The sequence below is a fragment of the Schistocerca americana genome, chromosome 1 (assembly GCF_021461395.2).
Source record: "Schistocerca americana isolate TAMUIC-IGC-003095 chromosome 1, iqSchAmer2.1, whole genome shotgun sequence".
Lineage (NCBI taxonomy): Eukaryota > Metazoa > Arthropoda > Insecta > Orthoptera > Acrididae > Schistocerca > Schistocerca americana.
The window spans coordinates 472329182-472343292 of NC_060119.1; the positions used below are offsets into that span (position 1 = coordinate 472329182).

Genomic DNA, 14111 nt, shown 5'->3' on the forward strand with positions numbered 1-14111 from the left:
AGAGCGTCCCCCTTCATTCGAACCCGAATGCCATCTACGCTCTAACCCCGCCTTCGTGCTTTGTAATCTGCACGTAGTGTCCTGGCAGTAAAAGGAACAGAGGTAGCCATTGTGAGCTCCGTTAATAGCTTCAAGCCTACCTACTGGCAATCATAGAGCGAAACGAAGGACCGCCGCCAGGAACAATGCTTTGGAAAGAAGAAAGGAAGTCGCGTCCTTTGGCAGCTAGAGACTCTGGGAGCAGGACTGTGGGTGCACGCGGCGGCACGAAACAGCGGCAGTGCGATGATTCACACACGGCGTGTCGCGGCGTGCCAAGCACCATTGCACAACGGATAGTGACGTCAGCCCGTGTTCAGTGTTGGCAGCACTGGGTAACGCGTGACAACTCGCCAATCCGCTCCGGTGAAAACCTGCGATTATGGATGGCGGAAGCGTACAAGCTCAGTGCTTCATTTCATCCGCCGGCTGGGTGTGGTCTAAACGATTCTTGCTACTTCGGTTGTTAGTTGTTGTTGTGGTCTTCAGTCCAGAGACTGGTTCGATGCAGCTCTCCATGCTACTCTATCCTGTGCAAGCTTCTTCATCCCCCGGTACCTACTGCAACCTACGTCCTTCTGAATCTGTTTAGTGTATACATCTCTTGGTCTCCCTCTACGATTTTTACCCTCCACGCTGCCCTCCAATACTAAATTGGTGATCCCTTGATGCCTCAAAATATGCCCTACCAACCGATCCCTTCTTCTAGTCAAGTTGTGCCACAGATTTCTCTTCTATCCAATTCTATTCAATACCTCTTCATTAGTTATGTGATCTACCCATCTAATCTTCAGCATTCTTCTGTCGCACCACATTTCAGAAACGACTTCCTGACACTTAAATCTATACTCGATGTTAACAAATTTCTCTACTTCAGAAACGCTTTCCTTGCCATTGCCAGTCTACATTTTACATCCTCTCTACTTCGACCATCATCAGTTATTTTGTCCCCAAATAGCAAAACTCATTTATTACTTGAAGCGTTTCATTTCCTAATCTAATACCCTCAGCATCAGCCGATTTAATTCGACTACATTCCATTATCCTCGTTTTGCTTTTGTTCCAACAATGGCTCAAATGTCTCTGAGCGCTATGCGACTTAACTTCTGAGGTCATCAGTCGCCTAGAACTTAGAACTAATTAAACCTAACTAACCTAAGGACATCACACACAGCCATCCCCGAGGCAGGATTCGAACCTGCGACCACAGCGGTCGCGCGGTTCCGGACTGAAGCGCCTAGAACCGCTCGGCCACTTCGGCCGGCTTGCTTTTGTTGATGTTCATCTTATATTCTCCTTTCAAGACACTGTCCATTCCGTTCAGCTGCTCTTCCAGATCCTTTGCTGTCTCTGACAGAATTACAATGTCATCGGCGAAGCTCAAAGTTTTTATTTCTTCTCCATGGATTTTAATTCCTATTCCGAATTCTTCTTCTGTATTCTTCTTCTGTTTCCTTTACTGCTTGCTCAACATACAGATTGAATAACATCGGGGATAGGCTACAGCACTGTCTCATTCCCTTCCCAACCACTGCTTCCCTTTCATGTCCCTCAACTCTTATAACTGCCATCTGGTTTCTGTACAAATTGTAAATAGCCTTACGCTCCCTTTATTTTACCCCTGCCACCTTCCGAATTTGAAAGAGAGAATTTCAGTCAACATAAGCTATTTTCTAAAATAAGTCGTAGGGTCAGTATTGCCTCACGTTTTCCACCATTTCTACAGAATCCAAACTGATCTTCCCCGAGGTCGGTTACTACCAGTTGTTTGTTGTTGGTTGTTTCTGAGCAACAATTTGTCTGCACTTTCAAGAGATTCATTTCATTTCTCCGCTGTGTACAACCAGCTGAATCGTGCAAAATTCAGAATACTCTTCTCTGCGTATCATGGAACTATGACAAAACGAGCAGAAGAAATGTTGACGGTAACAACATCGTATTGTTTACTTCCAAGAAAGAGCGAGGACAGGTATTAGCGTTCATTTCAGTATTCATACGAGTGAAACGCAGTCTCACTTCCGTGCGCTAATGTCGTAACGGCCTCGCGGGATAGCCGAACGGTTTAGGGCGCCTTGCACGGTTCTCATGGCTTCCCCCTCGGGGATCGAGTCCTCCCTCGGTCGTGAGAATGTGTTTTGTCCTTAGCGTAAGTTAGATTAAGCATCGTGTAAGCCTAGGACCGATGACCTCAGCAGTTTGGTCCCATAGGAACTTACCACAAAAAAGGTTCGTGACGCAGTATGCACGCCTCTCTTAACGCGAGTTGGGGTGGCAGTCACTGAAACAAAGGTGGTTTTCTTTGCGGCAAGATCTGTTTACGAAATTTCAATCACCAACTTTCTCTTCCGAATGCGAAAATATTTTGTTGACACCCACCTACGTAGGGAGAAATGATCATCATAATAAAATAAGAGAAATCAGAGCTCGAACGGAAAGATTTAGGTGTTCCCTTTTCCCACGCGCCATTCGAGGGTGGAAGGGTAGAGAAATACTATGAAAATCGTTCTATGAACCCTCTGCCAGGCACTTAAGAGTGAATTGCAGAGTAACCATGTTGAAGTAGATGTGTAGATCAGCACCCATGCCTCCGGAATAGTTGGAAAGTGGAAATGGAAAACATTCTATGTACAATTTTTTTTCACAAAACTTGTTTTCAGCGCTAGTGTGTCCTCCGTACTCTTTTGCGTGTGCCTAGGCTTGATGCCAGTGCCAAACCGTGGAGAAAGTCGGTCAAACGTGCACCAGTAGATGACGCATGATCTTTGTTCCAAGCTGTTGTTCCCGCTGGAGTTTCAAAATTTAAACGGTATGATAAGCAGTTTTTATCGACTACAGATCTACTACTTAAAAACCTAATGCTTTATTTTTGTACTTACGTTACCACATATAAAACGCAGTCGTTCAGTATTGATGGCACCTAGAGAAAAAACTTACTTCATGCTCTTTTGTCGAAAACAGGCATTTTTGTGACTGTGGCTGTGTACAAAATACAAGCTGATTCTTGCAGTGAAGAAAAGAGCAACTAGCCGGTGTCAGTAATGCTATTTATGTACACAAAAGCACCGTTCTGGGTTTCAAGCCGACAGGTGCAACTTCATACATCTAAATGGTTCAAATGGCTCTGAGCACTATGGGCCTTAACATCTGAGGTCATCAGTCCCCTAGAACTTAGAACTACTTAAACCTAAGTAACCTAAGGACATCACACACATCCATGCCCGAGCCAGGATTCGAACCTGCGACCATAGCGGTCGCGCCTTTGCAGACTATAGCGCCTAGAACCGCTCGGCCACTGCGGCCGGCCTTCAGACATCTCTTCAAATTTACGTCACATTTATTATTGTTTTTATTAGTAGTTGAAAAAAACAACTGACAACTAATGTAAGTGACAACAAATATAGCACAAAAGTGAGCAGCCGTCTGAAGGTGAACCTATCGATTCGAAATTGGTAACAGCGATATTTGTGTAAACAAACAGGATTATAAACAGTGGCTGGTTTTGGTTTACCTCTTTGCAAGAATCAACTTGTCTGTAAATCCTTATGGCCGGCCGCGGTGGTCTCGCGGTTCTAGGCGCGCAGTCCGGAACCGTGCGACTGCTACGGTCGCAGGTTCGAATCCTGCCTCGGGCATGGATGTGTGTGATGTCCTTAGGTTAGTTAGGTTTAAGTAGTTCTAAGTTCTAGGGGACTTATGACCACAGCAGTTGAGTCCCATAGTGCTCAGAGCCATTTGAACCATTTGTAAATCCTTATTGGCACTTGGAACCAGTCAGTTTTGGTACTTAGAGCGTTCGTAACAAAGTATTTGTTTTCTAATTTCTCTAATTATTTTTTGCGGTGATGAAGTGAGCAACAAAATTCTATGGCACAGAATATCATCTCAGTTTTTTAGATACAAATCCGTTCGAACAATCAAAGATACATTGTTTCTTCTCTCTCTTGACAAACGCTAGATTTAGAACTTGCATTTCCACTCCTCAGTTGCAATTACCAGCCGGATAGTAGCACCGATAGTAACACCTAACCCTCCCAGGCTCCAGTGTTAGCACACTGGATTCGATTCCGAAAGGACGACGGTTCAAATCCGCGTCCGGCCATCCTGGTTTTCTGTGATTTCCCTAAATCGCTTCAGGCAGATGTTGGGACGGTTCCTCTGAAAAGAGCACGGCCGATTTCTTTTCCCATCCTATTCTAATCCGATCTTGTGTTCCGTTGTTAATGACCGGGGTGTCGACGGCATATTAAGCGTTTAATCTTCCTTCCGAGCCTCCTCGGAATGGTAGTTCGCAGGCGCATGTTTTAGTTTATGGCACATCATTTCGTAGCGAACAAGCCCTCTGACGCGACTGCTGTTACAGTGAGTAGAATGGGAACAAAAAGGGTTCTGCAGAAATGTTATGCTTTCGGACTCCAGAAACTGTTGAACGGTGGAGCAGGAGGTGAACGTACAGCGTTAAGAATTGCAGAATTTTTATTAAGACTGTCTCCAATCGAGACACTGGCGTGCTCGAGAGCTAAGACAATAACAACGCAGAAACAGCTAGTGAGAAAATTCAGAGGCAGAAAAAATGGTTCAAATGGCTCTGAGCACTATGGGACTTAACATCTGTGGCCATCAGTCGCCTAGAACTTAGAACTACTTAAACCTAACTAACCTAAGGACATCACACACATCCATGCCCGAGGCAGGATTCGAACCTGCGACCGTAGCAGTCGCCCGGTTCCGGACTGAGCGCCTAGAACCACGAGACCACCGCGGCCGGCTCAGAGGCAGAAAATCGCTGCAGAAAATATATGTGAAAGACCATCGAAACTAATATACGAGTATAATCAACTGAAAAAAAAATACACGGAAGAAATAACCGTTAAAGATGACAACTGCTAACCTAAATAAATTTTCAAAGCTAGGCGGAAAATTCTACCGAAATTTCCTAGTATTCGAGTGTTTCGTATTGTTCTGAACACATTAATTGCGTAAATTACAGAGCCTTGTTACTTACGACAGACGCGAAAAATGTTTTACAGCTTCGACTGGACGTGCTTTGATTAGGAGGACTGGATCCCACCCCTGACCCCGAGAGGTATGGGACCTCCACCCCAGTGCCCAGCGTGGCACAATATTGAATATTCGTAGACACTTAAATTTATCTTTAGTGTCACGGTATTCCTCAGACGCTTTGACAATATTTGTTCGCAGTGTACCTTGTCTGCGTAAGCCATTGGTCACCTCAGTTCTTCATTCGCAAAAATCTATTCTACATCTTTCTTTAAACCTTTCTTTTGTGGCCCCTTTTAAAACCAAATCCCATAGGAAGAACAATTTCCTCAGGATTTCCTTCCTAGCCTTCGCGTCCAGTTCTGTGGAATAAAAGAGCCGTAAGCTTTCATAGACTGACGTTTCTTTGTGTTCATAACAATGCAAAAAATGATGCCCAATATTTGTCCAAGTCGTGAATGGAATTTTATTGTGTGCACTTTCTTCTTCTTCTTCTTCTTCTTCTTCTTCTTCTTCTTCTTCTTCCTCTTTTGGGCGGATGTTGAGCAGCGTCCTCTTCCATTGTAATTTGCACACGTTCCACTTGGTCAGCGTTATCCTTCGGCACTGTAACTTGTACCATCTTTTCGTCGTCAATAAATTTAATCATGCTAACAGCAAGCCGTAATGGTTGCCCGCGAAGACATTTTCCGCCATCAGTTCCCATATTTGCAATGCTGGGTAACACGGCTCCCAGCCGGATGTACAGTTTGCTTTGTCGAAGAAAGCAACTTGTTCTGAGTTGTCGTACGTTGAGAAGTGAAAGTAAATTTACTATCTTATACTAGTGAGACGAAAATCTTAGCTCTATTCTCTGAGTTTCAGCAAAGAAAACGGCAAGGCTGCGTAGTTGTTACTGCCATCCACACAACAATTAGAAATTTTTGTTGTCTATGAAATACAGATTTCCGACAGTTATCAGATATTAAAGGCTATCACTATCATCGAAAAACGTCTCAGAGTGAAGTAAATACGTAAAGACTTACGAGCGAAACTGCAGTCCATTTAGATACCAAGCGCTGTCTGACGAGTCCGAAATCAGCCCACCAATTAACTGAATCAGTCTGGAAACCTTCGCATACCATCCGCATCTTGGAAGGAACATTACTACTCGATAGACTGCAAACAGTTCTCGCTGGAACGGTTTGCAGGAAGGGCACTAGCGAGAATGCGGACGAAATTACTGTATTATATCTTATCACAATTGCGATAGCGTTGCATTTATGACAGTTCTAGAATCGCTGATTCGTTCTTGCTCGGTTTTTATCTTCTCTCCGAGACTTAAAGCAATTACATTAATATTTTTTGCCAGGCCGGATACGCGTAACATTCGTCAATGAGATCATAAACTCGGTTCCTTCACACGGTCCCTGCTTAAACAACCTGTTGAAAACGCGTAGGGTTCCTACCGTAGCTCCAGAAAGCTGGAACCTCGACAACGATTTTTCTGTCTGCTTGCTGATTACCAGTGAGTGAACAGTTAACCATGCATTCTTACACAACACGTATACTTTTTTTTTTTTTTTTAATAGATTACCAGGGGCGAAAAGAAAAGTTCGTTAGGTTCTTTGAAAGGTCTACAATGGAATGAGAAAAAAAAAGTGTTGTTCCTTGTCTGCGCTCGCGCCGTGTAATTAGTGATGTCACGCATCCTTTAACAACCAGAACCACACAGGCACACGCTGACAGCCGTATGTCACGCTTCACGCAATTAGGGAATTCCAGTCTCGCCTTGAAAGATAAATTGCCGCAGATAGTTTTGCCGAATTTATTGTGCTCTTGCAAGCGTTTATAAAACCTTACTTTTCCACGATTTTAATTAACATGTCGCCAACAGTCTCATAATCATTCCATTTGCTGTTATTTTTGTATCAATATTCTCACGTTTATGAGGGTATTACACACACAGTGTTTCACAGGCTGCCCACCACATCGAGACAAGATTTTCCCCAAGTTACAATGCACATCAGGAGCGATATTTTGCTGAAGGGTTAAACTGTCAACTTTTTTATTTATCGAAATATTGAGCCAGTTTTTGTGCCTAATATGAAGGTTTTAAAGGTGTAGAAAAGAGTAGTACAACACTTGTTAATGTTTGCAATCGGACTGTATTCGCAAAGGTGAAGGTCAGCCGATGGGACCGACAGTGCTTCGTTACACATTGTGTACATGGCAGTGGAAGTGAAAGTGGTTATACTCTCCTAGTATTTTTCCACCTTTTTTTGCGAAAAGATTCTTCGCTGACATGCATTGCATTGTTTTTAAAGCACTATAACGCCTCAAAAATATCAATTTATAGTGAAAACCTAATTGCTCTAACACATTGAGGTTCCGGCCATCCTGATTTAGGTTTTCCGTGATTTCCCTAAAATCGCTCCAGGCAAATGCCGGGATGGTTCCTCTGAAAGGGCACGGTCGACTTCCTTCCCCGTCCTTCCGATGACCTCGCTATTTGGTCTCTTCCTCCCACACTGAGGTGAAGGTAGTCATGGGATAGCAATATGCGCATATGTAGACGGCGGTAGTATCTCGTACACAAGGTACAAAAGGTACGAAAGGGTAGTTTATTGTCGGAGCTGTCGTTTGTATTCAGGTGGTTTATGTGAAAAGGTTTTGGACGTGATTAAGACCGACGGGAATTAACAGACTTTCAACGCGGAAAGCCAGTCGCAACTGGACGCATGACACATCCCATTTCCGAAATCGTTAGGCAATTTAATATTCCGAGATCCACAATGTCAAGAGTATACAGAGAAGACCATATTTGAGGCATTACCTCTTACCACGACCAAAACAATGACCGACGGCATTCACTTAAAGACTGAGAGCAGCGTAGAGCTGTCATTGTCAGCAGACAAATAACACTGCGCGAAATAACAGCAGAAATCAATGTGGGACGTACGACGAACGTATCCGTGCGACGACATTTGGCGTTAATGAGCAATGGCAGCAGACGACCAACGTGAATGCCTTCGCTAACGACACGACTTCGCCTGCAGCACCTGTTCTAGGTTCATGACAATATCTGTTGGCCCCTAGACGACTGGGACAACGTGGCCTGGTCACGTGAGTCCCGATTTCAGTTGGTAGGAGCTGATGGTAGGGTTAGAGTGTGGCGCAGACCCCGCGAAGCCATGGACCCAAGTTGTCAGTAAGGCTCTGTGCAAGCTCGTGGCGGTTCCTTAATGATTAGATTGTGTTTACGTGGAAAGGAGTGTGTCCTCTGGTCTACTCGAACCGATCACTGACTGAAAATTGTTATGTTTCTTGGAGACCGTTTGCAGCCATTCTTGGACTTTCACGTTCCCGAACAAAGATGAAATTTTTGTGTATGACAATGCACAATGTCATAGGGCCAAAATTGTTCGCAATTGGTTTGAAGAACATTCTGGACAATTTGAGCGAATGACTTTGCCATCCAGATCGCCCTACATTTATAGTACATAATCGATAGGACAGTTCGCGCACAAAATCCTACACCGGCAACACTTTCGCTATTATGGACGGCTTTAGAGGCAGCATTGCCCACTATTTCTACAGGGGACACTTTCGCTATTATGGACGGCTTTAGAGGCAGCATTGCCCAGTATTTCTACAGGGGACGTCCAACGACTTGTTAAGTCTATGCCACGTCGATCTGCTGCACTACGCCGGACAAAAGATCAGACACGATATTAGGAGGTATCCCATGACTTTTGTCACCTCAAACTTTTATCAATATCTAAAGCACTTACGAACATTAATCAAGTAATTTCGGAGAATGCAGTAACTTGTTTACTGTTCAGTGATTAATTTGGTACATTCACCCATTTGCAACACCAAGCAATAAAAAATAATAATATTTTAAATCGTAGTCTCAGTTTCTTGCATTTTCATTGTCTGACGTGCCATTCTTGATAACTTTCGTTCTCAAATTGGAAATGTACGTCTTAACCCGCAATTATTTCCTAAAGTATCATTTTCAATGTTTCCCAATATTACAGCTAGCAGTTTTCTGCTATCCTCGTTACATCTGTTGAACTATTTCTGCATACTGGAATTTAGATTGACAATACCGCCTTAAATTCTTCTTGGTCCCGTACATCATTTAATTCTCGTTTTAGTTTTTCTGACACTGAGACATGAATAATAAGCAAGTTGCATTATGAATAATAAGCAAGTTGCATTATCATTGGGACAGTTGTGTTTGCTATAGCTCCAAACCCAGATGTAATTCCCCTCCTCCTCCCCCTCCTCCTCCTCCTCCTCCTCCCCCCCCCCAACCCCCTCCCGGCAATCTTTCTCCTTTTTGCAGCCGAGGCACATAATTACCTGAAAATTAAACAATAGGTTCATCCCGGGAGGGGATATCTCAATCAATAAATGCCATACGATCATTTCATTTCATCTCGGCTGAACATAATTCATTGTATGCTAAAATAGTCACGCAACGTTGCCATTCACTGGATCTGGTTGTTTGTTGCCCTCCGTTCCAGCCAAGACAATTGCCGCTGTCAAAAAGGCAGCTGGCACCTTCTTGCTATCCGAGTACATAGCTACAGAGCGCAAGTTGATTCTCGCGTAGAGTATTCCACATGTCGACACCGGTACCATGTCATTTTTAAGGGTGCAACGATGCAAACGGATAGACGAAGTCACAATACAGTGTGATATATGCCCACTTCAGCGTCGACGCAAAATAAAGAAACGTAGGGATAGGCGTGCCGCAATGTCCCTGTGCCATTAGTCGCAATGTTCTGCTTACGTAAAGTTGGCGTAATGTAGCATCAGCACGTTGACAGGCTCTGCGATACTAAATTGTATACGTGCTGTTAGAAGTCCAAAGATACCGTGAGGACGACTCCAATCGGCAAGTGAGCATTCGCCTATTTTCCGAAGCTCCTAGGCGACCTCACTGTTCAAAAATGGTTCAAATGGCTCTGAGCACTGTGGGACTTAACATCTGAGGCCATCAGTCCCCTAGAACTTCGAACTACTTAAACCTAACTAACCTAAGGACATCACACACATCCATGCCCGAGGCAGGATTCGAACCTGCGACCGTAGCAGCAGCGCGGTTCCGGATTGAAGCGCCTAGCCGGCAGGAGTGGCCTACGGTTCTAGGCGATACAGTCTGGAACCGACCGACCGCTACGGTCGCAGGTTCGAATCCTGCCTCGGGCATGGATGTGTGTGATGTCCTTAGGTTAGTTAGGTTTAACTAGTTCTAAGTTCTAGGCGACTGATGACCTTAGAAGTTAAGTCGCATAGTGCTCAGAGCCATTTGAACCATTTTTTGAAGCGCCTAGAACCGCTCGGCCACAGAGGTCGGCTAGGGTGCAGAATTTTAGGGTTTCCCATGATAGGTGAGGCGTGCACTACACGCAGGGAGCGGCTAAGGTAGCGGAGTACGTGGCGTGCACATGGGGCATTTTTAGGTTAGAGAAACACTGCGTTGGGATCAAAGACGATTAGCCTGGATAAATCAGCCACAATGTCCTCAGACATTCTCCTCCGAAGAAGTAGTAACAGCGTAATAGGGCGGCCAGGAGAGTGGACAGTCACTGCATGTCAACTGAATATGAAATCCATCAGGGGCATTTCAACCTTTCCAAAGCAACCCAAGTCGACTGCTAGTGGTGTGATTGTGAAATGCAAACGCGAAGGTACAACCACAGCCAAACCAAGACCAGGAAGATGTTGTGTTGAAGGACAGCGACCACCGAGTATTGGGGAGGATGGTTTGAAAAATCGCATGAAATCAGCGGAAATAATCATTCGTTCGATTCCAAAGTATTACCAGTAGACCACCTGGTATAATGACTGCTCGTAGGAGGTTCAAAAGAGTGGGGTACGATGGTCTAGCAGCTCATTCATAAGCCACACATTTCTGTAGGCAGTGCTAAGCGGCTGTTGAGGTGGTGCAAAGAACTAAGCCACTGGAGTGTGGGCGGTTGGAAGAGAGTGATTTCGAGTGATGGATCACGCTATGCCTTGTGACAATTGATGGAATTGTTCGGGTTTGGCGAATACCTGGAGAACGTTGTCTATCATCATGTTTAATGCCAACTGTGAAGTAGCGAGGAAGTGGTGGTGATCTTACTGCGCTTAAGAGAAAGCTAAATGCGGAAGGATACGAATACATTTTATTACAAAATTGTGTACTGCAGACGTAGAGGAACAGTTCGGAGGTGATGAGTGCATACATCAACATGACAATGCACCCTGCCATAAACAAGTATTTCTGAAGCTCAAACATTGCTCAAATGGACTGGCCCACCCTGAATCCCGAGCTAGTCCCATTAGAACATCTTTGGTATGAGTTAGAACGTAGACTTCACTCCAGACTCCGGCGTTTAATCACTGCCTTCACTGGCTTTTGACACTTTCGAGGAAGAATAGGCCGTCATACCTCCACAGGCATGGAGGCACATCATTGAAAGTGTCCCCGGCAGAGCTCGAATCGTCATAGAGGTGAAGGGTAGAAGACATATTAAGTTAATGACTCCCAGAAGTGGCCACATAGTTTTGATCGCATAGAGTAGAACAATTTGTACAGAAACCAGATGGCAGTTATAAGAGTCGAGGGACATGAAAGGGAAGCAGTGGTTGGGAAGGGAGTGAGGCAGGATTGTAGCCTATCCCTGATGCTGTTCAATCTGTATATTGAGCAAGCAGTAAAGGAAACAAAAGAAAAGTTCGGAGTAGGTATTAGAATCCATGGAGAAGAAATAAAAACTTTGAGGTTCGCCGATGACATTGTAATTCTGTCAGAGGCAGCAAAGGACTTGGAAGAGCAGTTGAACGGAATGGACAGTGTGTTGAAAGGAGGGTATAAGATAACATCAACAAAAGCAAAACTAGGATAATGGAATGTAGTCGAATGAAGTCGGGTGATGCTGAGGGAGTTAGATTAGGAAATGAGAGGCTTATAGTAGTGAAGGAGTTTTGCTATTTGGGGAGCAAAATAACTGATGATGGTCGAAGTAGAGAGGATATAAAATGTAGACTGGCAATGGCAAGGAAAGCGTTTCAGAAGAAGAGAAATTTGTTAACATCAAGTATTGATTTAAGTGTCAGCAAGTCGTTTCTGAAAGTATTTGTATGGAGTGTAGCCATGTATGGAAGTGAAACACGGACGATAAATAGTTTGGACAAAAAGAGAATAGAAGCTTCCGAAATGTGGTGCTACAGAAGAATGCTGAAGATTAGATGCGTACATCACATAACTAATGAGGAGGTATTGAATAGAATTGGGGAGAAGAGGAGTTTGTGGCACAACTTGACTAGAAGAAGGGATCGGTTGGTAGGACATATTCTGAGGCATCAAGGGATCACCAATTTGGTACTGGAGTGCAGCGTGGAGGGTAAAAATCGTAGAGGGAGACCAAGAGATGAATACACTAAACAGATTCAGAAGGATGTAGGCTGCAGTAGGCACTGGGAGATGAAGAAGCTTGCACAGGATAGAGTGGCATGGAGAGCTGCATCACACCAGTCTCAGAACTGAAGACCACAACAACAACAACAACAACAGAGTAGAATGCAGTAGTTATTCGGAGATGAAGAGGCTTGCACAGGATAAACTAGCGTGGAGAGCTGCATGTCAAACCAGAACAACGTGTTATTTGGTGGGGTGGTGGGGGGGGGGGGGGGGAGGAGGAAGGAAGGAAGGAAGGAAGGAAGGGAGGGAGAGGGGAGGTTCCTGACACCCATGATCACCCACCTCCCTCTTCGGGTTTGCAAATATTGGTAACGCAAATACTCTGCGCCACAGAATGTAAGGCGTTCTTTGTTGTGGATTGTTTACTGTTGAAGAACTTATTTAGATATTACGAATTGTTGTTCTATATCTCTCAGTATTTGGATTCCGTCTGCAACTTTGTCACCATTACGGGCATGGGCCTGAAAGACGTGGAGTCAAATTTGAAATGTGTTACCTCAGACGCTGTCTCATCCCACTCGAGTTGGGAGACACAGTTCATTAAGCGGCTCAGACAGTTTCGAGGAAGTTTTTGCGGCAGTGTGGAGTCGCGCTCGCCCGCCTACGTCCGGCCAGTCGCGCCGTCTTTTCGCCCGGAAGTGCTTTCGCAGCAGCGCGCAAAGCCACGAGGCAGATAACAAAAACGAGCGCAGTGTGGCACTCGCCGGGCGCGGCGCTGCAGTAGCCGGCAGCTGCGCGGCCTGCGACACTGCTAAATTGGCCACTAATTGTGCGTGGCAGCCGGCCTGTGGCTGTGTATACACAGATACACACAGAGCGCGCAGCGCCTGGCGCGCTCCATTTAGCGCTCGCTAGCTGTGCGGCGAGTGCAGCAGAGGCGGGAGACGTGGCGGAGGCCGAGGGAAGAGGGAAGGGGAACGGCAGTAGAAGGAGCTGGAGCCGGGCGGCGGCAGCGCAGGTGTGCGCCTGCCACAGCTGGCCTGCGATGCTCTCCTGGAAGCAGCCGCGCCGCCGCCATGAGCACTACAGCCTCGTGGCGCTTGCCGACCACCACCGGAGGACCGCCACGGCCAAGGTAACACGGACGCTGCTTCACACCTCACCCGTAGATGGAACTGCGCTCCACAGGCGCCGCATGCCGATAATTCAAACGATCATAAAGGAATAGCGTGGCTAGTTTGCCCATCGGCAGCTTTAATGCGAAGAATGTAACACGAATTCACAAGTGTTTTGTCGGACAGACCTGGTTCTTCATCTGTCCTCTGCATTATGTCAGTTGTGTCTCTAACTCTTGCGGATCGCGTGTGTGACGAGTGCTTCTCCAGTGCTGTATCATGTCGCTGTTCAGTATAGAAGCGAAGGAAATCTGTCAACCCAGTGGCGTTGCAGAAGCTATTGTTCTACAGAACTTAGGAAACATCGAACTTCACGGTGAAAGATGACAAGTTCACATACAGACAGTGGATGACAGTGCTTTTTGGGCAAAAAATTCAGATATGTTTTATGTAGCCCACTTCTAGACCAGTGTACATTGTCTGACGTGAGAAGTGGTCATCTGTGAAGTGCGATGCTAGGCCGGCCGGTGTGGCCGTGCGGTTCTAGGCGCTTCAGT

The 14111-nt window shown here is 45.4% G+C and overlaps 1 protein-coding gene across 2 annotated transcripts in view; it reads left to right on the plus strand.

Moving 5' to 3' along the window:
* The window catches only part of LOC124603631 (kinase D-interacting substrate of 220 kDa B), a 388427-nt gene that overhangs the window by 76016 nt on the left and 298300 nt on the right, over positions 1-14111 (plus strand). Inside the window, exon 1 of one of the 2 annotated variants that reach the window (XM_047136415.1) lies at positions 13466-13574. The exons of the other annotated variant lie outside the window; for it this stretch is intronic. Coding sequence (XP_046992371.1) covers positions 13485-13574 — 90 coding nt within the window. The 5' untranslated portion in view covers positions 13466-13484. Of the gene's footprint in view, positions 1-13465; positions 13575-14111 lie in introns of those variants that run through there. 2 annotated transcript variants of the gene reach the window in all.